The sequence below is a fragment of the Mobula hypostoma genome, chromosome 12 (genome assembly GCF_963921235.1).
Source record: "Mobula hypostoma chromosome 12, sMobHyp1.1, whole genome shotgun sequence".
Lineage (NCBI taxonomy): Eukaryota > Metazoa > Chordata > Chondrichthyes > Myliobatiformes > Myliobatidae > Mobula > Mobula hypostoma.
The window spans coordinates 79,757,481-79,781,695 of record NC_086108.1 but is presented as its reverse complement, the minus strand read 5'-3'; the positions used below and the strand labels follow the sequence as shown (position 1 = coordinate 79,781,695).

Sequence of the window (24,215 nt, the reverse complement as noted above, 5' to 3'; positions counted from 1 at the left end):
CCAAAAAATTTAGATTCAAACTCTACCTACACCAAGCATGAGCTGTATGTATTGTTTGCTCTAAGGCAATGGCTGCTACCATTATAAATCATTACCTCATACTATGCACATGAACGAACATAAAGAATAAACAAGATCATCTGAGGGCTGGCTTAAATGGGTTAAATCAACTGTATTTGCTAGCTGATTCATCAATGCTTTAACTATAGATAGAGAGGAAAACATTTTATATCCTTGCATGCAAACCTTCCTCTATATTAATCTAATTGGAATAACCATTTAATTAGAGCGACTAAGAATCTCGCTGTACAAGTAACCCACTTCATGTGTATCAAACAGCCAAATGCATTGGCGTAAAAGCAAAGAACATCTTATTGATGGCAGTTTACTGTCAAGATCTCACACAAAGAACCAACTGAAATTGTCTCAACAGTCCTTCACTTCAGATTCAGGCCAGCAGAAGGAATTCATCTGTATAATTGAATTCATCTGTGTTGGCCATAGTTAAAAACGATCTTTAGAACATCTTTCACACGCTTAGGATTCCCAAACTTGATTTCCAGCTAATCTTGAATTGTAGGATCTTACCACAAACAATAAACTAATATGTTAATAATTTATTTTGGAGTGGTGATGACTGCAGGACACCCTGGCAGCCCCATGATTTTCACTGACTATATAATATTATACTTTTAGACAAGGCAAATATCAAACTAACGTTATCATATTTTGTGGATTTAGAGAAGTTTCAATCATTTAGAAATGGCAGAAGTACTTCAATGCCCTATGGCGAGCAGATGATCATTGTTAACATTATCCAGGAATGGAATTATGTGCTTTAAATAGAACATAAGAAGCCATCATAAAATAACCCCCGATTTAGAATTATGCAGAAATTACTCATGTGAACTCACGTACACAAGTCTTCTGATGGCAGCCACTAAAACCACTTACCATTGGTGAAATTTGTCAGTGCTTCCCAAAGATACTTGACTCTAGTATCAGACTGCTCCAAATCTTCAAAGCGAGCTTCAAAAGCAAAATACCACCAAATGAATGTACTGAAGAAGTCATTTTGTTGACAATTGATTAAAAAAAATGAATGGTTTGTGCTTTTAACTTGCACATGAAATGTAGGTTTTGTTGGCAAATGAGAAATGATTTATTCATCCAAAAAAAAAAGCCCTGGTGAGGTAGCAGTTTGCTGCTTTCTCGAACCACTATTATTCATGTACCAGAGCTTCAACTGAAATAATCCTAGTACCGCTATTGGGTCAGTAGATATAGATACTGTAAATTTATGCTATGCTAAATTAATGCGCAGTCCTGAAGTGAAAGGAAACTGAAGAACATTAGACTATGATGTATAATGTTTTTTTTCAGTCTTGTGTTTTGTGATATCACACCGGAGAAAATATTGTATTATTTCTTAATGCATGCATTACTAAATGACAGTAAAAGAGGACTGCGTGTCTTCATAAACTAAATCTATAGGGAGAAGATGCAGGTTTACATATACAACTTCTCCACAACAGGCAGCTCTATCCTCACCTACACCAGAGGAAGTCTCGAGTGTGTAGACTCGAATGCTCAAAACTGGGATGGTGGGACTCTGCATCACTTTTGCACATAACCTCATACAATGTCCGATCACTAAGGGCAGGTTACTCACACAGTCTTACTTATACTAAGTTGCTTTGTTTAAGGATACCTAAAATGGTATCATTGGTTGTAGATTTCATGTTTCACTACCAATGCTGGAGAATATTCAGCCAGGAAAGATCTATACACCAATTTGAATGACTTCAGAACTCTTTAAAACAAATACTATATGCAACTATAATAAGAAATTAGCAGAGTAACTAACTCATTTACATTTGTTAACATTCAACATTCGTTACTTGTTTTCATTGATAGAAGTATATAAAATCGTGAGGGTCATAGATAAGGTGAATGAATACACTTCCCTGGGTAAGGGAGTCTAAGACTTGAGGGCAAAGTTTTAGGGTGAGAGAGGAAAGATTTAAGGGGGACCTGACAGACAACTATTTCACACTGAGGATGATGTATATATATTGAATGAGTTACAAGAGGAATTGGTAGAGATGTACTGTACAATGTTTAAAAGACACTTGGATATGAATGTTTTTGAGATATGGGCCAAATGCAGGGAAATAGGACTAGCTCAGGTGAACAAAACCATAAGACATAAGAGCAAGATTAGGCCATTTGGCCCATCGAGTCTACTCTGCCATTCAATCATGACTGATCCCTTTTCCCCCTCCTCAGTCCCACCCAGAAACTTTGATGCCATGTCCAATCAAGAACCAATCAAATTCTGCCTTAAATACACAGCTGCCTATGGCAATAAATTCCACAAATTAAACACCCTCTGGTTAAAGAAATTTCTCTGCATCTCGTTTTAAATGGATGCCCCTCTATCCTGAGGCTTACCCCTCTTGTCCTAGACACCCCCACGATGGGAAACATCCTTTTCACATCTACTCTGTCTAGACCTTTCAACATACAAAAGGACTCAATGAGATCCAACCCCCTCCCACCCCAATTCTTATAAATTCCAGTGAGTATAGACCCAGTGCTATCAAACATTCCTTCTATGATAACCCTTTCATTCCTGGAATCATCCTTATGAACCTCATTATCATCCTTGTGAGCCTTCTTGTGAACATACTTGTGACAAATAAGTTAATAAGTTCAGTCTCAGGGCCTGTATCCAGGCTCTAAAACTCTTTACTACCCTACAAATCCCCTGTTTTGCTATCAAATACAGTACTACTTATTGCCAATAGATGTCACTGTCATACTGCTTAACTGATGCACAAAAGCATATGATTAGTAATTTAATAATTTTGCAAAGTAAATTTATTATCAAAGTACATACTGTATACGTCACCCTATACAGTACAGTACCTTGAGGTTCATTTTCATGCAGGTATTCAGGGTGGAACAAAGAAATACAATGGAATCAATGAAACACTATATTAATGATGATGCTGGTGCTATCTTGAATATGTCCTATACTGTAAACATCTAGAACTAATTCGTCTTTGTGATCGTATGCCAGATTTTAGCAGACCAGTTCATTCCCACAAAAACTACCCGGGCAGCTGAAAACTAATATAATATTAAGTCAAAACTGCTGTGTACTGACAGCTAAAAACTTGGATTCATGGGCTAATGTTTGATGAACCATCATTGGAATGTAATAGACATTGATGTTCACACGAAGGAAACAGACAACTCACCTGGTCTGAAAACTAAAACAGGTTTAGAGGAGGAAATAGATAGCCAGAGATGTTTTCACATAAATTTAAAGTTTTAAGAGCTTGTCCATAAACCTGAGTTGATCCTAGTGTAATAACATATAGGATGGCAACCTTCAACTCACCAATCCTGTTCTGGTAGGAAGAAAAAAGTTACACTTTCTGTGGATGCTCTCTGACCATTCTTCATTTATGTTTCATATTTCCAAAATGATAATCAAGGGATCAGGATATCTTCCCTAGCCTTCTTCAAAACACTCCCAAGGAACCTTCAAGGGCAGCATGGTAGCATAGTGGTTAGTGTAATATTATAACTGTGCCAGTGATCTGGGTTGAATTCCACTGCTCTCTGTAAGGTGCTTGTACCCTCTCTCTGTGACCATGTAGGTTTCCTTCACCTACTTCAGTTTCCTCCCACATATGGGTTATTTGGTTAATTGGTCACGTGTGTCACTGGGCAGCATGGGGTCATTGGGCTCGAAGGGCCTGTAACTGTGCTGCATCTCTACACAAGTACACCTGAATGCATTGGGCAATAATCTGCTGGAAGAACTCAGGTGAGTTATTCAGCATCTGTGGGAGGAGAAAAACACTGACAATTCCTTTCCTTCCTGCTGCAGGACCCACTGAATTCCTCATGCAGACTTTTTGTTGTTACAGATCCAAGTAACTGCAGTCACTTGTGCTTCCAATACAGCAAGCCCTTGCTTAACATCTCACTAACAGACAACAGCACGGTTCATTAAGTAACATCTTGCTTTGTTGGAGACTTAAGCACATTCCCTAATGGACCACAGCTAATTCCACTTAGTAAAAGGACAAACATTTTGAACATCGCAACTGCCCAAAACATCCAGCTCATTGATTTTATAATAGTCCAGGGAAGAACTCTGGCTAGCAAAGCTGTAAAAGTTCTTCACTTAGTTTTGCTTTTGGGGTGGAAAGGGATGGGGGGGGCGGGGGGATTGGGGAATGTGTTAAATAAAATGGACTAGATAATGTACTTCTGGAAAATGGCCGCAGGTTTTAGATGAACTCAGGCTTGTGCAGGAGTTTGAGATGGAATGGGCAGGAAAACACTGGAATAACGAATGTGGACAAAAGTTGGCTATTAAAACCTCATCCAGCGATACAAGATCAAATGAAATACTGCACCAAAACTCCAGTTCTGAACTCCAGATGACAGACTGGAAGGTGATTGGTGAAGCCAGGTAGGTGGGGAAGGGGTGTGAAGTAAGAATCTGAGAGGTGATAGATGAAAAAGGTAAAGGTCTGGAGAAGATGGAATCTGACAGGAGAAGACAGTGGTCCCTGGGAAAAAGGGAAGGAGGAGAGGCACCAGGGGAAGGTGATAGGCAGGTAAGAAGAGGGGTCCGGGGGGGGGGGGGGAGTAGAGGGATCCGGGGGGGGGAGGGGGGTAGAGGAGTCCAGAGTGAGGGAGGGAGGGAAGAACTACAGGAAGTTGGAGAAATCAATGTTCATGCCATCAGGTTGAAAGCTACCTAGATAGAATATAAGGTGTTGCTCCTCCACACTGACAGCGGCCTCTCCATAGCAGCACTGGACACAACAGACGACCCCAACTGAGGTGAAGTGTTGCCTCACCTGGAAGGACTGTTTGGGGCCCTGAATGGAGTTGAGGAAGGAGGTGAATGGGCAGGTGCAGCACTTCTACTCACAGGGATAAGTGCCAGGAGGGAGATTAATGGGGTGGGATGAATGGACAAGGGGATCATGGAGGGAGTGATCACTGTGAAAAGTGGAGGGTGGGGGGTAGGTAAAGATGAGTCTGGTAGTAGGATCCCATTGAAGACGACGGAAATTGTGCAGAATGAGATGTTGGTTGTGGAGGCTCATCGTGTGGTAGGCGAGGACAAGAGCAACTCTATCCTTGTTAATGTGGCAGGAAGATGGGGTGAGTGCAGCATCTGTGAAATGGAGAAGATACAGATGAGGGCAGCATCAATGGTGGAGGAAGGGAAACCCTATTTTTTTGAAGAAGGGGGACATCTCTGACATCTTGGAAAGGAAAGCCACATCCTGGGAACAGATGCAACAGAGATGAAGGAATGGAGAAAGAGAATGGCATTTTTACAGAAGACAGGATAGGAAGAGGTATGGTCAAGATAGCCATGGAAATCAGTAGGCTTACAGAAGATATTGGTAGACAGTTTGTCTCCAGAGATGGAGACAGAGAGGTTGAGAAAAAAGAGAGAGGTGTCAGATATGGACCAAGTGAATTTAAGGCAGGGTGGAAGCTAGAGGCAAAGTTGATAAAATTGATGAGCAACACACACAAAATGCTGGAGGAACTCAGCAGGCAGCATCTAGGAACAGTTGACGTGCTCAGCATGGTTGCATGAGGTAAACCAATGCAGTCATCAATGTAGCACAAAAAGAGCTGGCAAGCGTTATCAGGGAAGGCATTGAAATGGACTGTTCCTTGTCGCCAACAAAAAGGTAGGCATGGGTTAGGCACGCAGGTGTCCTTGGGTACATCTTGAGTTTTGAGAAAGTGGGAGGAGCTGAAAGAGAAATTGTTAAGGTTTGTAGGAAGCTGATGTCAGCTGGAAGTAATTTCTGCGCTTCCAGCTGACATCAGGGTCACAACTGAAAGGCATTGTCCTCACTTGTTACATCATGTACCGTACAAAAGAAAAAATGGTATAACTCCAAAATGCAACTTCTCTTGAAACTGCAATAATGAATCACCAAATGTACAGCCATAATTGTGCTCTTAAGCAATGCTCTATTTGTGATGGCATCCGTTTGAAGCTTCCCAGAAACCCATATTTTACTACCACGTGGTGTCAAAAAGAAATCTTGTACTCGCAAAGTAGGAATGGAGGTTTCTCTATCATCTTTTTCCAGAACCTAGGCTATTATTTGTTCATCATATTTGGATGTAAAGCAAAAATGAAAAATTAACTATAGTCTGGAAGACAGGCATTTTTACTACTCACTCAAGCGTTTCAGAGCTTCCACTGTAATTTCAGGGTCACCACAGACTTTCTTCTCCAGTTCCTGCCAGGTCAGCAGATCAAGAACAGCTTGAGGAACCACCTTCAGTAAGCCAACCCTCATTGACTGAATCTGAGACAGACATGCAAGCACAGGCATCAGTCATCAGAGATTTTATAAGCTATGCCTATTAGTATGCTGATAAAGAAGCCTAATATTTTTAAAGTTAAAATTAATTTAATTATATCTGCCATGTGCTTGCCATCCAAGGGAAGGGGCAACAGATCACCATGCCTTCTTCCACAGATCAAGCCAGAGCATATTTTGAATATCCTTCAATAAAATTTCCCTCTATCATTGGCATTTCTCAAAGGGATGAAACTAGGTTACCTGCATGCATGGAATATGGTCCGTGAGTTAATAAAATACAGGTAAATTATGTGAAATTTTTTCCAGCATCTCTACATCTTGTCCCCCTCTCTTCCAGTTCGTTCCTTTCCTCTGCTATTGTAGTCAATTTACCTGATCCTTGTTCTCTTCCAGTTTTGCTTTCCGTACCAGCTGAATGAACTCCATCCGATTCTCATATTGAACAATAGTGTTACTGCCGTCAGGCTTCAGATCCACAACCGAGTGATCACTCAGTACTGTGGTGTAAGTTAGCTCATTCCCAAATTTAAATTCGAATGTCTCCTTGTCCATCGTTTCCATGGCTTCCAAAAGTTTCACCTGCACGGAAGAAATGAGACAGGCTAGTTTCCAAACTATACAAATAATTTACGCAGCCTTGCTCTAGGTAAAATACAAATATTTTAAAGAGGAATGGCACTTAAAAATTGGCAGTAATACAGTGCTATCATTAATCTGCAGCCACATTATTGCCCTTTAAAAATTCTGAGTAGTCTGTATATCCATACGTCCATCAGATGGCAATGCCCCTTCCCTCCCTCTCTGGATTGTGTATACTGATGAGCATCCAGCTGAAGCTTCCCTGACGGCCATATTTTGCTGCTATGTAAGGTCAAAACAAATCTTGTACTTGGGAAGTAAGAGAGGAAGATTTCTCATTTTCTTCCAGAACCTAGTATATTACTTGTTCATCAGAGATGACCGAGTAAGTAGCACTCATTATCCTTGCTGCCTTCTCTTTCACCTTTCATTTCCCACATTCTCAGTACAGCTTTTACCCTCCTTTGATCTTCATCTTTTTTTTCTTATTCCTCTCTGCTTCTCACACTTCCATCACCTTTCCCTTCCTTTTAGGAGCAGTGCAAGGAGCAAAATAATATAAAACTATCAAAATATTTAATAAGTTTTAAGAGGCTACAGAAAGACAGCATCTAAATAGATACACAGCTTTTAAGAAACTGTTAGCTGAACAAAAATAACTACTGCCTTTAGTTGGGGTATAGTGCACATTATCCAGATGATACTGATCTCTTCCTCTCTCCTCCTTTAAGATTCTAATTAGAACCTCCCACTTTGATCAAAATTTTATGTTGTAACAGTCAGTAAATCCTCCTGAATGATTTGTATTTTACAGGTGCTAAACAAGTGTAAATTATTGTTGAAACTGTCACAACTCTATTCACATTGATCATCACAGCCAGAGGAAAAAAAATAAGATCATTTATAGCAATGTGAAAATTCAAAGCAGAGATTTACAGATAAAATCAGTAGCATAGCCGTGGACAAGGATGAGAGCAGACAATATGGTAAAGAATTTAATGGGGAAAGGGCTAATGACAGTGTATTAAGCAGGAACTTGGGACCAATAATTGAGAACTGATATCTTCAGGGAAATACACCGGTTGTAGGGATTACTTGCATGGGGTCCTGGATAAGTTTGTCCCACTGAGACCAGAAAAGAACAAGATAAGAGAAGTGGAATATTTAGTCAAGAGGAAGAAAGAAGCATACTTAAGGTTTTGGAAATAAAAATCTGGGGTCTTGAGAATTATTAGGTCACCCAGAAGGAACTTAAAGAAGGGCCCAGTGAAATTAAAGAAAACCCCAAGGTGTTCTATGCATGCATGAATAACAGGAGGATGACTAAAGTGGACTGCTCAGGGATTGGGGGGGGGGGTGGAGAAAGAGGGGCGAATGTGCCTGGAAGCAGAGGTTATCCATAATGAATAATCTGCTTCAGTGTTCACTAGGGAGAGGGTCTTGGATGAATACAAGGCCAGTGTAGAACAGGCTAAAATGTTGGAGCATGTTGAGGTCAAGAAAGAGGTAATGCTGAGTTTCTGAAAAACACTAGGACAGATAAGAAACCCAAGGGAAGTAAAGGAAGAGACCACTCAGAATCAGGTTTATTATTACTGGCATGGGTCGTGAAATTTGTTAACTTAGCAGCAGCAGTTCAATATTATACATAATATAGAAGAAGAAAAAAAGTAAATCAATTACAGCATATGTATATTGAATAGATTAAAGATCGTGCAAAAACAGAAATAATATTTATAAAAAAGTGAGGTAGTGTTCAAGGGTTCAATGGGGCATTGACAATAATATCTTAATTGTCCCTGGCCAGAGGATTGGAGGATGTTTAGTATGTTTCATTGCTCAAGAAAGGTAATAGGGATAATCCTATAAATTATAAACTAAAGAGCCTTACATCAGTAATGGACAAACTACTGGAGAGAACTCCTGATGACAGGATTTACAAGCATTTGGTGAAGCATGGTCTTGTTAGTCAGTCACTTTGACTTAGAGTGGCAGGCCATGCCTCACCAGCCTCACTGAGTTTTTGAATGCATCACAAAATAAATCGATGAAGGTAGAGTGGTGGATGTGATTATGGATTTTTAATCGTAAACTGGTTGACAAGGTTCTCCAGAAAATCACGAGTCATAGAAACTTAGCTGGGTGAATTCAAAATTGGTTTGCTCACAGAAGGCAGTGTGCTTGGTGTAGATGGAGCATATTCTGCCTGGAGGTTGGTGACCTGTGGTGTTCCTCAGGAATCAGTTCTAGGACCCCTGCTCTTTATAATTTGTATAAATGACTTGGATGAGGAAGTGGAGGGGTGGGTTAGTAAGTTTGCAGATGACACTAAGGTTGGAGGTGTTGTGGATAGTGTAAGAGGCTATTGTAGGTTACAACAGGATACAGAGTTGGGTGAAATCTGTAAAAGTGTGAAGTGAAACACTTTGAAAGATAGAACTTGAAGGCGGAGTACAAGGGTTATGGCAGAATTCTTAACAGCATAGATGAACAGAGGAATTTTGCGGCCCCAAGTCCATTGAACCCTGAAAATTGCTGTACATGTTAATAGTGGTTAAGGCAGCGTTATGATACGCTGCTCTTCCTCGAGTTCAAAAGCCACGTCATGTCACAGCTCTATAAAACACTGGTTAGACCGTACTTAAGAGTGTCATCTTCATTCCTGGTTGACTCATTAGAGGAAGGTTCTAGAAACTTTAGAGAGGGGAGAGACAAGATTTACCAGGATGTTGTCTGGGTTAAATAACATGCCTTATGTGGACTGAGTTCAGAGTTTTCTCTTTGGGGTGAAAGGAGGATGGGAGGGAACTTGATACAGGTGTACAAGATTATAAAAAGGCATAGAAATGGTAAACAGCTGGAATGGCAATGACCAATATGAGAGGGCACCCATTTAAAGTGAGTGGAGAAAAGTTGGGGGAGATGTCAAAGGTAGGTTGGATTATTGGTGCCTGGAATGCACTGCAGGAGATGGAGGTAGAAGCTGATACCATATGGACATTTAAGAGACTCCGAGATAGCTATATAGATGCGAGATAAATGGAGGGTTATGGGCTGTGTTAGAAGAAAAGGGTTAGACTGATCACAGAGTAGGTTTATAGTAGTTGGCCAAAGTGCCTGTACCGTTCAATGTTCTAGATTTTGAAATGGACAATGTACACATATTTGGCACTAGAGTTGCTGTGCATGTTGTGGACTTAAGTAGGAGATTGAAGCAGTGCCAAGTATTTTCATAAAAGCAAGCTTTCAACATCTGCCCCTCAGTATTTTGTCTGCACACCAAATTTCAAAATATCAGCAACTCACCAAGACAGAGTCCACTTCAGGAAAGTCCTTGGACCACGTCACCTCCTCACCTGCTAGTTGTTTCCATACAATTCCAGGAAGAGCCAGCACCTGACGACAAACACACATTATTTGCATTAACCTCGATTAGAAGTGCATTGTCAGGTTTGTTGAAGCTGAACTACAGGCCAAATTCACTCCTGGCAATCCAGGAACACTGTGTTCAGAGTACACTGGGTACATTGTTGGACACCACTTGTAAATAATTATGTCATGAATACCCTTGGCCTGTGAAGCAAATTTGAGTTAGCATCAGATAAAGGATTCAAATCTACATCCCTCTATTTAAGACAGTCCAACATGTCCATCTATCTAATCCAGGTTGGTGCCTTCATTCCATTGTTAACGATTGTTTCACCCAACAATTTAGCTAACTCTCTAGCTGGTAATTATCTTCCCGTTAACCTATCCTAATCATCTTCTTGATCACTTTTTTCATCTGTCCAACTCAGCGCCAGCAACCCCTAGTATTGACCCGAACCAGTCTCAATGAACCGTGAAGCTCTCTTTTCATTTCATGACCCATTCCAGACACTCAGAAAGGGTGGGGAAATGTGGAAGAAAGGCCCATCAAAATAATCGGCAAATGACTTCATAGTATTCCAGAAAATGTATTTTCCTGTTTCTTCATCCTTGCCCAGAAATGAAAATCAAAGAACTACAGATGTTTGAAATCTAAAAATGCAAGCAAGAAATACCACAGGACAGACAGCATCTACTGAAAAAACAATCAGTTTAACATTTCAGGTTAAAGTCTTCAACTGAAGTATTAACTCTGTTTAGCTTTCCACAAATGCTGCCGAGCTATTGAATGTTTCCAGCATTTTCCAGTATTTATGCAATGTGGGAAATGGTATACTTAAGTCACATTTTAATTCTCCAAAGCTTGCCTTATAATGACAGCACATGTCAATAATCCTTTGATAAAATGCTAAGACTTTACATAGGGGGAAAAACAAAAAAAAATGATTACCAGAAGTTCTCGCCCTCGTAATGCTGCTCCCATCAGCTGGCCTATCCATTCATACTTTCCAAATTCTTTGCAGGATGGGTTAGGAACATACACATCTCTTGCTTCTCCAGTTCTGTTGCCCTAGTGCAAGAATAATAAACAACAAATGAAACATGTTTCTTTTACCTCCATATTGAACTATCCCAGTTATACAATTGTATGGGTGATCACCAATCATTACCCTCCCAGCTGCCTTTATTTTATGCAACCAAGTCCATATAACAGCACACAGGTGTAATTGGCTTGTTGGACACCAAAGAATTCAAGTTACCATCACTGCAACTGTCCATATTATTTCATAAAGTGGTACTTTTGTTGCAAATTTTAACCTACTTAAAACAGTCTTAGCAGAGATGAATATTGGTGCCAATTTCTTACTGTTCTTTGAAAGAAAAAATGCTTTGGAGAGCTCTCACAACCACCTGAGATGCCATTCTCACGCACCAGTAGCTTTGCGCATCAAGGTTGTCGAGATCATAGGTTTGACAACTGCAGCTGAAGAAGCATTGCTGAGTACTTGCAGTACACGTTGGGAAATAGCATACATTTGAAGACTTTATTCACTGGAGGTGAAGAGAAGGTGCCTGGTATGGGAAATGTACTTCCCTCAATTGCAGGACTCTGCAAAGAGTGGTGTGGACAGCCCAGGGCATCTGTAGATGTGAACTTCCCACCATTCAGGACCTTTACAAGGACAGGTGTGTAAAAAGGGCCTGAAGGATCATTGGGGACCCGAGTCACCCCAACCACAAACTGTTGCCAGTGTGACCATCCAGGAAACGGTACCGCAGCATAAAAGCCAGGACCAACAGGCTCCAGGACAGCTTCTTCCACTGGGCCATCAGACTGATTAATTCACACTGATACAATCGTATTTCTGTTATATTGACTGTCCTGTTGTACATAATATTTATTATAAATTACTATAATTGCACATTGCACATTTAGATGGAGACGTAAAGATTTTTTCTCCTCATGTATATAAAGGATGTCGTAATAAAGTCAATTCAATTCAAATCAGGCATTGGATAAATAAAGCACATTTCCCTATTTCCACTTTTGGGTTGGCGGTCGCTCTTTACAAAAGGACTGAGCTCATGCAGCCCCCCTCTTCATATGCAGACTAAAACATATTTTCAATATTGGACTGTACTTTATATTGGTTTTCTTCAATTTTTCTGTGTTTTCTTTCTTGTGGCTGATTGGCGGGTAGGTGATCTGTTAACTTTGTGTGTTTAAGAGGGGGACTGGGGGTTTTAATGCTACTGTTGCTGTTCCTTTCTGCGAGTGAAGGGGTCAGGGATTGTTATTGTCTCTGGCTTTTTTCCCCCCTCTGTGGGGGAGGGGATGGGGGATTTTGGGGTCTGCGAGTTTTGTTTCATTTCTTTTTGTTCTGGTGGGGGGGGTGGAGTTGTGTCTTTTCTTTCATTAACTCCCATGGTCTTTCTGTATTTCATGGCTATCTGAAGAAGACGAATACTAGAGTTATACTGTACAAGCATGCTGACAATAAAATGAACCTTTGAACCTCTAGGTGCCTTGTAAGTACCGGGAAGGCTTGAAGGAAATCGGGAGGTGGGTTCATCACAGCGCACTCATCCTGTCCTTGAGGCAGGTCCAGTTACGTTTGTGCTCTGGTATTATGATGGTTGACCAAACATGATGCATTATAAAGCAACAGTCATAGCACAGAAATGGCTCTTTGGCCACCGATTCCACACTGACCATCGAGTGCCTATATACTGCAATCTCAATTTATTCTCATCAATTCCCTCCAGATTCAACCGCTTACCTATACACAAAGAATAATTTCAGTTGTGAGCAGAAAACAGGGTATCCGGAGGAAATCCACATACTAACAAGCTGTTGCAAATGCTACACAGTCAGCACCTAACTGCAACACCATGCAGGGTATGACTCTATGCTGAGGACTCTAGAGCACACTATAAAATATTCCATCATTCCTCCTACTCCATATTGCTCTTGTGTATTCTGCAGTCCCTCAAGTTGATTTGTTAATTTGCTGTCATGTGTTAAAAATCTTAGTTAAAAGAGTACTAAAGAAACCTGCTCCCATACGAGCCCATTCCTTTCAAATGCAAAAAAATGAAAATCAGAAGAACCCCAGAAAATTATCTTCTCCAAACAAACCTGATTGGATGTTCTTACAAAAAAGGGTAAAGGTACAGGGCTGTCTCCAGAACTTGGGCAAAGTTCTTCAGAGATATCAGAGAGACTGTCTCGGAATCCACCACCTGTTGGTTTAAAGAGATGGTTTATTTAAAGTCTTGTCTAATCCTTAAATAATTACCAATGTTGAAATGTAACATTTGTCATAATTAGTTACGATACAGTTTCTGCAATGATTCACTATTTTCTAATATCAACTGGAGATTATTACTTTGCAATTGGATCACAATTACTCAATTATGAGTTACAAGGTAGCAAAAAAATGAAATAAAGTTGTACTTAAGACAGCATATCAATAATCAGGGAAAATGTTTCACAGGTATATCCATGATGGATCACGTGTTCCTTCATGACTGTTTAATAAAATTGCTTCTAAATATTATTGTGCATTCTTCCTTTTATACGTAACTCACTGGTTTATCTTTTCATATCATGTGTTGTAAGTACAACTGATGTACAATAACTTTCAAAAAGCATTTAGAAAGCTGATTGATTCAGCAGGTGCTCTGAATCTGAAATATAAATAAACTAATGGAAATATTCAACCCTAATCTGTGGGGAAAACATGATTGTATAAAGCTTACCTTGATCAATGATTCCTTCAGAGATAAATTTACATTCCCACCACTGGTCATAGCGCGCTGGCCACCTTTAGATATATAAATGTTAAAACTGTTTATTTTTGAACATGAGTTTGATTTTAAAATTCTTCTTCATCTTTATCTTTAATAGGAGCTCACACACTGAGAACATGTCTCCTGGTTCTGAACTCTCCCATGATGGGGAACATCTCTGCATCCAGGATCAAACTAGTCTACCTCATCTGAACTGCCTCCAATGAAATAATATCTTTCCCTAAATGGGAGGGGAAGGCAAAATTGTTCTTGGTGTAGTATCATTGCAACTGTACCAAGTGCTGGCAAGACTTTGCTACTTTTATACCAAATATCCCTTGAAATACAAGCTAATATTCTATTAGTCCTCTCATTACCCATCACACTTGTGTGTTTACATTGCTTTGTTCACAAGGACCCTCCAAATCTCCTTTCATGCAACTTTCTGTATCTTTTCACTACTGGAATAATAATGTTCTTCTGTTCTTCTAAAATGAAAAACTTTATATTTTCTCATTTTATACTCAATTAACATTTTGCTCACTCACTTAACCTATCAATATTCATATGTAAACTTTTTGTAACCACAAAAACTTGCCTTTTCTCCTATTTTTGCGTGGTATGCAACTCTCACAGCTCATTCGCTTCCTTTCATGATTTATTAACATATATTGTAAACAGATGTAGTTCTAGTGGTACTCCACATGTCAAAGGTTGCCAATCTACAATCTACTCGAGTGAAGCTGAGTGATGTTTCCCCTTTGGTTCAACAGCCTGATGGTTGGTTTAAGGGCATTGGTGTTTCCATACCAGGCTATGATGCAACCATACAATATACTCTCCACCACACTTCTATAAAAGTTTGTCAAAGTTCTAGATGTCATGCTGAATCTTTGCAAACTTCTAAGGAAGCAGAGGCACTAGCGTGCTTTCTTCATAATGACATTTACATGCTGGACCCAGGACACATCCTCTGAAATGATAACACTAAGGAACTCAAAAGTTGCTGACCCTCTCCACCTCTGATCCCCTGATGAGGACTGGCTCATGGACCTCTGGTTTTCTCCTGCTGAAGACAATAATCAGCTCCTTAGATCTTGCTGACATTGAGTAAGAGGTTGTTGTTGTGGCACCACTCAGTCAGATTTTCAATCTCCCTCTCCTCTATGCTGATATGCTGAATCAACTTTTTTAAAAAAATGCTTTATACAGCAAGTTACAAAGAGGTCAGGCTTGTCTTTTTATTCATTTTCAAACAGTTTGCCTTGTTTTGTTCCATGGCCCCATTTGTCTCTTGCCTGCACCTTCTGTTCTCTGCACGCTACTGTTCTTTCATTTCTCTCTCCTTAGACATCTTTCTTAGGTTCTTATATCCATGCCGTTCGATTTTACAGCCTTCCAAACAGCACTCAGTAAACACCTAGCTCAATGGGAAGGAGGCACTAAGTTTGTTAGGAAAGTAAGTTTCTCCATCAAACATCGCAAAAACTTCATCAGTTAAATTCAACACCATTAAAAAATCTCACTCAAAGATTAAATAGTCAAACTGTCATTCCTGAAATAAAATGCTTTCCAATTACATTGAATGAAAGTACCTGCTTATATTTATTTAGCAATACAGCTCAGAGTTAGGCCCCTCCAGCCCTACCACCCCAGCAACCCCTAACAATCCCAATTAAACCTAACCTATTGAACCTACCCGGTACATCTTTAGATTGTGGGAGGAAACTGCAGGACCCAGAGAAAACCCATGCATTCCACCGGGAGGACGTACAGAGACACCTTACAGAACGGCACCGGAATTGAGCTCCAAACTCCGGAACACCCAGAGCTGTAATAGCGTTGCACTAACCTCTACGCTACCGTGGCCATACCGTACTGTTAACAGGGGACTAAGCTAAAGAAGTTTTGAAACAGACAGCAAATTAGACAGGCAGCTCAGAAACCCCTCCAAGCCAGTTCCCATGCATGCATACCGCCTACCAAAGTTGAAAAGCAAATACAAATTTTAGTTAATTTACTTTAACTTTTCAGTGCCTTGTTTTCTTTAAAATTCTCTTTTCAAAGCCTTTTTTTTGATAAAACTGCTTTTCACTTGGTCATCTGGTCATCAGAAGCCACTGAGGCTCTTTTTTTTGCTTTCTTCTGTTCCTACTTTCATTTAATAATTCATCGATAAGAAATGGAAGAAAATGAAGGAGCAGTAAAAAAGCGGTGTCAGATCCCGAAGCCCCATTCCACAGCATAGCCATAAAATAAACATGAACAATTATGAACTGCATGCCTTCAGCATCCTTTAGTAGAATACTTGATTTCAAGGTAGGAAACAAAATCAAATTGACCCATTTTGTCAGCAGAAGCAACAAAGGCAATGGGTAGTCACGGATGGTCTCTGGCACTGAGATGAAAGAATAAAATCAGAAGGGTGGGATAAATTAAACAAAATTTGATGTAAGCAACTGTAATTTAGAATTAAGACAAAAGTATGACTTTAAAGTACCCAAAGTACCGTGGTTTGCGATTATAGTGCATCAGCAGAACGGCCAATTTGTAGCCTGAATGCTTTCTTTCCCCCCAACTATTAGAAAAATCCTAATCACAGTTTAACTTTTCATAAATCCTGAATTACCAAACAGTACCTGTAATCTAAAGGTTTCTCGCACTTGTCCGAAGGCTTCAGCCCCTCAAACATCTATAAAAGTAGTGAACACATTGAAATTTAGTATTGGCTCAACATTGTTGGTATATAGAATTCTTAAGTGGATAAAATAAGAAATCAAAATCACTTCAATTGTCAGCATGCTCGGTAAATTGAGACATTTCACTCCTCAAAGAACTATTTACAAATCTTCACACTGTCTTGAACTGTACTTTGGATTTCATACAACAGAAATAAATAATTGCACAGGTCAGAAACTTAATCTCTTGGTGTCCTCACCACTTGCAAAAGAGAAGTAGACACCTTCATGTATCACCCAGGCAAACTCAGCCACTGCTGCACATTCTGGACAAGATTTGGATGGTTGTCTTTGGGAAGGCAAACAAAATTGCTGGCATAGTATAATGGAACTGGAATTGGGATAGGTTTATTCTTGTCACATATACCAAGGTACAATGTCTTGCATACTATTCATACATCTTTTCTAAACCTACGAATCCCAGAGTTATCTTGACTATACCTCTTCCCATTCCGTCTCCTGTAAAACTGCTTTTCTCTTTTCTCAGATCTTTCATTTCTGCCGCATAGGTTCCCAGGATGAGGGTTTCCTTTCCAGGACATCAGAGATGAAGTTCCTCTTGTGCTCAACTACCACCCTATAAGACTCCAATGCATCATTCTCCGTAACTTCCGCCATCTTCAAAGCAATCCAGCACCAAACACATCTTTACCTCCCCTCCGCCCCACTCTCTGCTTTCTGCAGGGATTGCTTCCTCCATGATTCCTTTGTCCATTCGTCACTCTCCACTAATCTCCCTTCCGGCACATATTCCTGCAAATGACAGAAATGCTGCACATGCCCATTCACCTCCTTCCTCACCTTCATTCAGGGCCCCATAAATTCCTTCTAGGTGAGGAAATGCTTCACCTACGTATCTGTTGGGATCATCTATTGTATCCAGTGCTCCCGATGTGGCCTCCTCTACATTGGTGAGACCTGACATAAATTGGGAAACTGTTTTGTCAAGCACTTTTGCTCCATCCACCAAAAGTGGAATTTCCCAGTGGCCAATTATTTTAATTTCTATCCACATTCCCATACCGACATGTCCGTCCACCATCCCCCTTCTACCATGATGAGGCCACTCTCAGGGTGGAACAGCACACCTCAGATTCCGTCTACGTAGGCTCCAACCTGATGGCATGAACATCTATTTCTCCTTCGGATATTATTTTTTCTTTCCCTTTCCCCCACTTTGGCCTCTTATCTCTTTTCTTCACCTGCCCAATGCCCCTTCTTCCCTTGCACTTACAGTCCACTCTCCTTTCCTGTCAGATTCCTTCTTCTACAGCCTTTTACCTTTCCCACTCACCTGGCCTCACCTTTCACCGTCTAGCTTGTCCTCCCCTCAACTTTTTATTCTAGCAGCTTCCCCTTTCCTTTCGAGTCCTGATGAAGGATCTTGGCCAAAAACATCGACTGTTTCTCCATTTCGTGCATTGTTTTGGACTACTTTGACATACAGTACCTGCGTGAACACAGCATTCTTGCAAGAGGGATCAAGGGAAGGGTTGTCACGATGCTCCATGGCCACTCTTCGGTTTATATAGAGTTTTGGCATAAAGTTAGGTTTGTTGGTTTCTGAATCCTTGAGGCACTGTGTAATGAGAGCAGTGCGCCGTTTTGAAAGCAGGAGGAATTGTTTGATGTACTAGAAAGCAAAAAAAAACTCATCAATTTGGTGGCCTGGATTTGAGTCTCCAGCAACGAGCAGATCTCATCATTCAAACAAATCTGTGAGAGCCTTAGAGTGGAAGCTTGTTCTAATTTGGTGCCTGACTCAAACTTGCGCTTTCTACAGGGAATCTATAAGCAGTACAAGCAATAGTACAGCTCTGCTACCAATTATACAAGAACCTTCACTAAGACATGCAGAATTTAAACAGAAACTATTAAGCAGGAAGTACAATTTGGTATAAATCATACCAAACAAGAAGAATAAAGAACAGGCAAGTACTTGGGATTTTGAGAGAAAAGGGACAGAATTTTAAAAACAAATTAAATCTGCAATATGATTAATTTTTGAAAGAATGAGACTCCAAATTAGCCATTTGTCAGAATAGTTATCAGTGTCTAAGTAAAAGACAGGATCAGATGCATTGAGTGAAGTACACACGAGTGAAGAAAGTAGAAGTCACATCAGACTCAAATGGAAGAGTGTTTGGAGCAGTGACAATGCATTGGAAAACAGTACTCATTCAGTTCCCCACAGGTTTGGGCACGATTTTCTCCACTTTCAAAAATGACCTATTCCTGCTTATATTCCTTATATCCTTAAGGACAAATCATATCCAGGAAATTGAATTGTTTTAGGCAGTGAGTCTCTTGGAAGATTTGGAGAAGCTAGAGGGCACATTCATCAGAATTCGAACAAAATTGTGAAGACACACTTACTGGTTTTCCTTTGCTAAACTACTCACCTTCAAGTGACCAAATGATCCCACTGTGTGGTCCCAAGCTGGCACTAAATAGTGAATAAGGCTGTCCAGGAGTTTAATGAATCTAGGCAACAGAATAATTCAATTAATAAGGACAATGTAGCATGTCACATTGTTATAATTAAACATTTAAAAAATGTAAGCACAATAGTAATAAAAACTATATATCAGAATCGCCATGGTTATTCTATCCACTAAGTATCAATTAAATTTCAGTTCAGTTTAATGCAGACTCATCATGGGACATGCATTTCTTCACTCTAAACAGTTAGACATTAATATTCCATTATCTGACGTCTGGACATCTCAATGGTTCAAGATCTAGTCACTTACTTAAGTACTCATCTTCTGCAGTCCTAATTTCCATTGATTCATGTACTTGCTGTACATTACTGGGAGTGCAGGCCCATTTAACCTACATTTTGGCATTATTAGATGGTTGGAATTAGGAAGCTAAAGCTACAAAAACATCCAGAACAGTTTCCATCTTATCACACAGTCATAGATACACAACATCAGAAAAATCAAATTTTAAATCTTCCACTAAGTTGCAAACAGTTTAACAATGAAGATGTTTGCTATAGTGTGAGAGTCTAGGACCAGAGGGCATAGCCTCAGAATGAAACAATGTCCCTTTACAATAGAGGTGAGGAAGAATTTCTTTAGCCAGACAATGGCGAGGTCTGTGGAATTCATTGCCAAGTTATTGGGTTATTTAAAACAGGTTCTTGATTCATAAGGGTGTTAAAGGTTATGGGTTGAAGGCGAGAGAATAGGATTGAAAGGGATAAAAAAAAATTAGCCAGGATGGATCGGCAGAGCAGACCCATTGGGCCGAATGGCATAGTGCTGCTTCTATGTCTTATGGGCATGTTCCTAACCCATCTCATCAAATAACAAAGAATTTTACTCCCTCACATTGTGGGATGGATGTAAGATTTAAATAAATTAATTAAATTTAAATAATAAATAAATAAATAAATAAATAGCTGTTCAACTTTTATCAGCTTTCCCCTCCCTACCAAAATGGCTTTGACCATGACATCCTGTGAATTCTTCCTCCTCTGTTCCACTTCTAGTGATAGATTCTTCTGGCTACTTTCTCTGTGCATTTTGAGGATGCCTTGTAATTCCTTCTCCACATCAATGCCTTTCTTAATCATTACTGCCTTCTGAATACTCTTTTACCCATCCAATTTTAATGATCACATTTCCAGTCCCACTCTAAAGGTTTGGGAGCAAATCTTTATTTCCTTTGGGCAGCGTCATTGCATGCTTCTCCACATTAAAAAAAAAGATATAGTAACAAAAGTTTCTGCTTGGCAGATCACAATTATTTGAAATTATTTTTGAAGTGATCTGTGATAGCAGATTATGTAAAAGATTTCAATAGTTTGATTTTCCATACAAATTTATGAATGCTATGATTAAAGGGAATATTAGTTACACAAAATAGTTACAATTTATGAATGCCATTTTTGAACTTTAGCTGTAGCGTTAATGGAGAGAAAATAAGGGATACCAAATGTTAACGTTAAAGTAAATGTTAAACAATGATCACCTCATTATCATGTGATCAATTCTCTATATTACTCAATTCTTAAAGTTACTCTATATAGAAGACGCTTTAAATCTAACCACCTGTTACGTTACTTGTCTTATTTAATTCTCACCTTACTCTTCAACCAAGACAATGAGGTATTCTGTTCTTAGTTCTTTTCTATTGCTAACCTTATACTGGTTAAAAGTATCCTCGGACTATGGCAAACGTGGAACATCTCTTACAATTCAAGATAGGTGTGGTCAAATAATCTCTTCAAAACCTAACCCAGAAAGATTCTTGCCTTTTCCCAGATGTATTTGTATTGCAAACATAACATTGTAATCCCTTAACTACCAGGCTGAACATCTGTGTGCTCTCCTGTTTGGACGAAGCAAAGGTGCAGACATACCTGTGGATTACCATAGCTCTTCTATATAACATGTCAGGATCATGTCCCTCTAGACGTGGATAACGAACAAGATTTGCTGTTTGAAACATATCAATGTTTAGTCCCAAGTTTCTTTCTCTTGAAGATTTGATCTTGAGGCCATGCAGTCGGACATCTATCCCTCCATCTGTTGCAAAATATTGAAGATGTTATTCTCTGAAAGAGATATGAACACTAACATCTGCTTCACAGTGGAAGTAAGACTTAAAACGACAATCATTTACAATCCGCTTAGTCTTCTAAGTAACAGAGACTACTTAATTAAATTGAATGAGGGTTTAGATGACTTTTGTGGACAAGGAAATGAACCTACAATCCAGCACATGAAACTTGGACTGAGTTGTGGAAAAAGCTTCTCTTTTCCCCATTTTATACACTGATAATTCAAATGAGGTATGAATCTAATCTACACCACAAGACATGGGAGCAGAATTACACCCTTCGGCCTAATCCCAATTTTGTAGGCTATTCAGGTAACTTAAACTCACCTTCAGAAAGATCTAAAACCTCATTTCTAACCAAATATTCCCCCTCTATTGCTCATCATCAATGAGGAAATGATGCTCATCTTACCAATAAATAGCATAAACATTATGTGAACAAATTATACATTGTATCATTTTTGGTTAATCATTTTGAGAAGTAAAAACCATATTATTAAAAAATATTCCTAAAAATCAGTTTGAGTAATCTCAGAATTGTAAAAATGTTGCAATCATCATTGCCTATGCATAGGCATAGGCAGTTCTGAAATATGAATAAGCATGATTTATCATCACTAACATACAGTATGTCATGAAATTTGTTGTTTTGTGGCAGCAGTACAATGCATTATATTATGAAATATTATAAATATATATATATTGAAGCATAAAATAAGTAGTGAAAAAAGAGCAAAAATAGTGAGATCGTGTTCATGGGTTCATTGTCCATTCATAAATCCAAAGGTGGAGGATGATGGAAATGTTTTATTTCATTTTCTTTCTCTACTGTTCTTGCCCGAGTTTACATTAGAAGCGCCCACAGTTTTCCTGCCATTTGCTTTCACTAAATTACATGGTTTAAAAATATAATAATGGCAATTACCATCACAGCATCTTTCGGGTCCCAGACATGACCTTTAGATTGAATCTTGCCCCAGCCTTTCTGGACAAAATAGGAATTCTAAGGAGAACACTTGTAAATCCATCAAGACAGGGCCTGAATTAGATTGTGCTGGAATGCAATGACAGCTAATTATCAGGTTGGTAATGTGTTCTGCAAATCTTGCACTTTTATGTTGCAGCTTGTAAACTGAGAATGTGCTGGACTTCAGATGTACATCTATTTGCCTACTTACTCTGTCCCTGAATTTACCATTGAGTACAGAGGCATGCTATAAATTGCAGAGTTGAGGACTTGGGTACACTTTGTATCTGGTCCATCAGCTTTGCACTAGCTGGGAATGCACATTATATATCTTGTATGGTCCCTTTCACTTGAATGGAATGCATATCTTTGTGTGCTGCAGTGGTGTGGAGGCTGACCTTCCTGTCGGTGCTGCTCTCCAGTGCTCGCTCAGTGGAAGTCAAGCTGGACTGCCTTTGTCTGCGGCTGCTCTCTGTGATTTAAGCAACTGTCCTTGCCGAATTGTGGCTCCAGATTAAAACATCCATGCACCATCAATCAACAGGCCGTGACTGTCCAAAGACTTGGGCTTTTTTTTTGGTAACTGTATGCTTTCTATCATAATAACATGTGCTATGTGATTGTTGGTTTTGTGCTTTGCATCTTGGCCCCAGAGAGACACTGTTTTGTTTGGCTGTATTTATGTGTATGATTGAATGACAATTAAACATGAACTTGAACTTAAAAGACAAGCTAATTTATTTTTTTCTATTTGAACGTATAGTTATGTTGTAAATAAATTAACAGCAGTATCATGTGCATTTAATAATTTAAAAGTCTTTTAAATTATTGCAGCAACCTTTTGGAAATGCTTTTGAGCAAATGTCAAAAATTCTTGGCAGCACAAAGGGCTATGATGATGATGTCACCAGCAGTGCAAAAGGGAGCCATATGGCTACAATGATTTAGTGTGGCTGCAGGCTAGTACAGGCAATGACTAACTGGACAACTATTTAGTATGAGCCTCCTCAGATGTAATCCCGCTTGGATACACTTAACCATTTCCCTGGCACGTTAACGTGAGTCTTGTTCAAAAGAAAAATTGCAATTGTAATTTACTCTTTCATTATTTCATTCTCTTTGAAAATCTTTTCATCATCCAATACATCAGTCTGAGAAGACAGTTGACTACTACAGTCATATCTTTCTCTTCGCACAACCGAACAACTTACCTACACATTCCAAAACACGAATTTCAATTATAGGAAGATATACCATCATGTCCTCAAGAACACACAGGTCACCAACTAAAGTCCTGGAAGAGACAAAGAAAAGATCACCAGCTGGTAACAAAGTTTTAGACTTGAATCAGCCTACTTCTATTATTTCTTGAGTGAACTACAAAGTCAAAATAGCTGTCACTTCAACATGCAAGTGAGGTTACTAAAATAGAAAAGATGATCTCGACATTTCATTCTGCACAGTTCTTTACTAAAAATCTTAAAAGCACAATATATTCAATATAACATCCAAATTACGTTTGGGTAAATTGTTAACTTGAACAGATTGTCTTGGAATGCAACAATTTAGAAACTCCATGTGCAACTCAGTTCAAATGGGAGAAAGAGGAGATTAGAATGAAAACTTTCGTATAAGTGGAAAATACAAGAATATGGAATATGATGGAAGTAGAATGATGGTTAGGAGGTATACAGCAGATAGATAGAAGAAATATTGCAGGAAAAAATTCACTATTATACCACAAATGTGCTATTCAACTGGTAGAAATTTTTAAAAATTACTGGGGAATGGCATTTTATATCA

At 39.3% G+C, this 24,215-nt stretch overlaps 1 protein-coding gene across 1 annotated transcript in view; it reads right to left on the bottom strand.

The window, feature by feature from the left end:
- hectd3 (HECT domain containing 3) overlaps positions 1–24,215 on the bottom strand; it is a 45,436-nt gene that overhangs the window by 5,121 nt on the left and 16,100 nt on the right. The window contains exons 8-19 of the mRNA XM_063064463.1: positions 23,624–23,706; positions 21,246–21,411; positions 19,276–19,357; positions 18,324–18,506; positions 16,775–16,827; positions 14,106–14,170; positions 13,483–13,586; positions 11,293–11,412; positions 10,281–10,370; positions 6,768–6,974; positions 6,248–6,377; positions 955–1,029 (exon numbers count right to left, since the gene is read on the bottom strand). Of these exons, the coding sequence (XP_062920533.1) occupies positions 955–1,029; positions 6,248–6,377; positions 6,768–6,974; positions 10,281–10,370; positions 11,293–11,412; positions 13,483–13,586; positions 14,106–14,170; positions 16,775–16,827; positions 18,324–18,506; positions 19,276–19,357; positions 21,246–21,411; positions 23,624–23,706 (1,358 nt within the window). The remainder of the gene's footprint in view (positions 1–954; positions 1,030–6,247; positions 6,378–6,767; positions 6,975–10,280; positions 10,371–11,292; positions 11,413–13,482; positions 13,587–14,105; positions 14,171–16,774; positions 16,828–18,323; positions 18,507–19,275; positions 19,358–21,245; positions 21,412–23,623; positions 23,707–24,215) is intronic.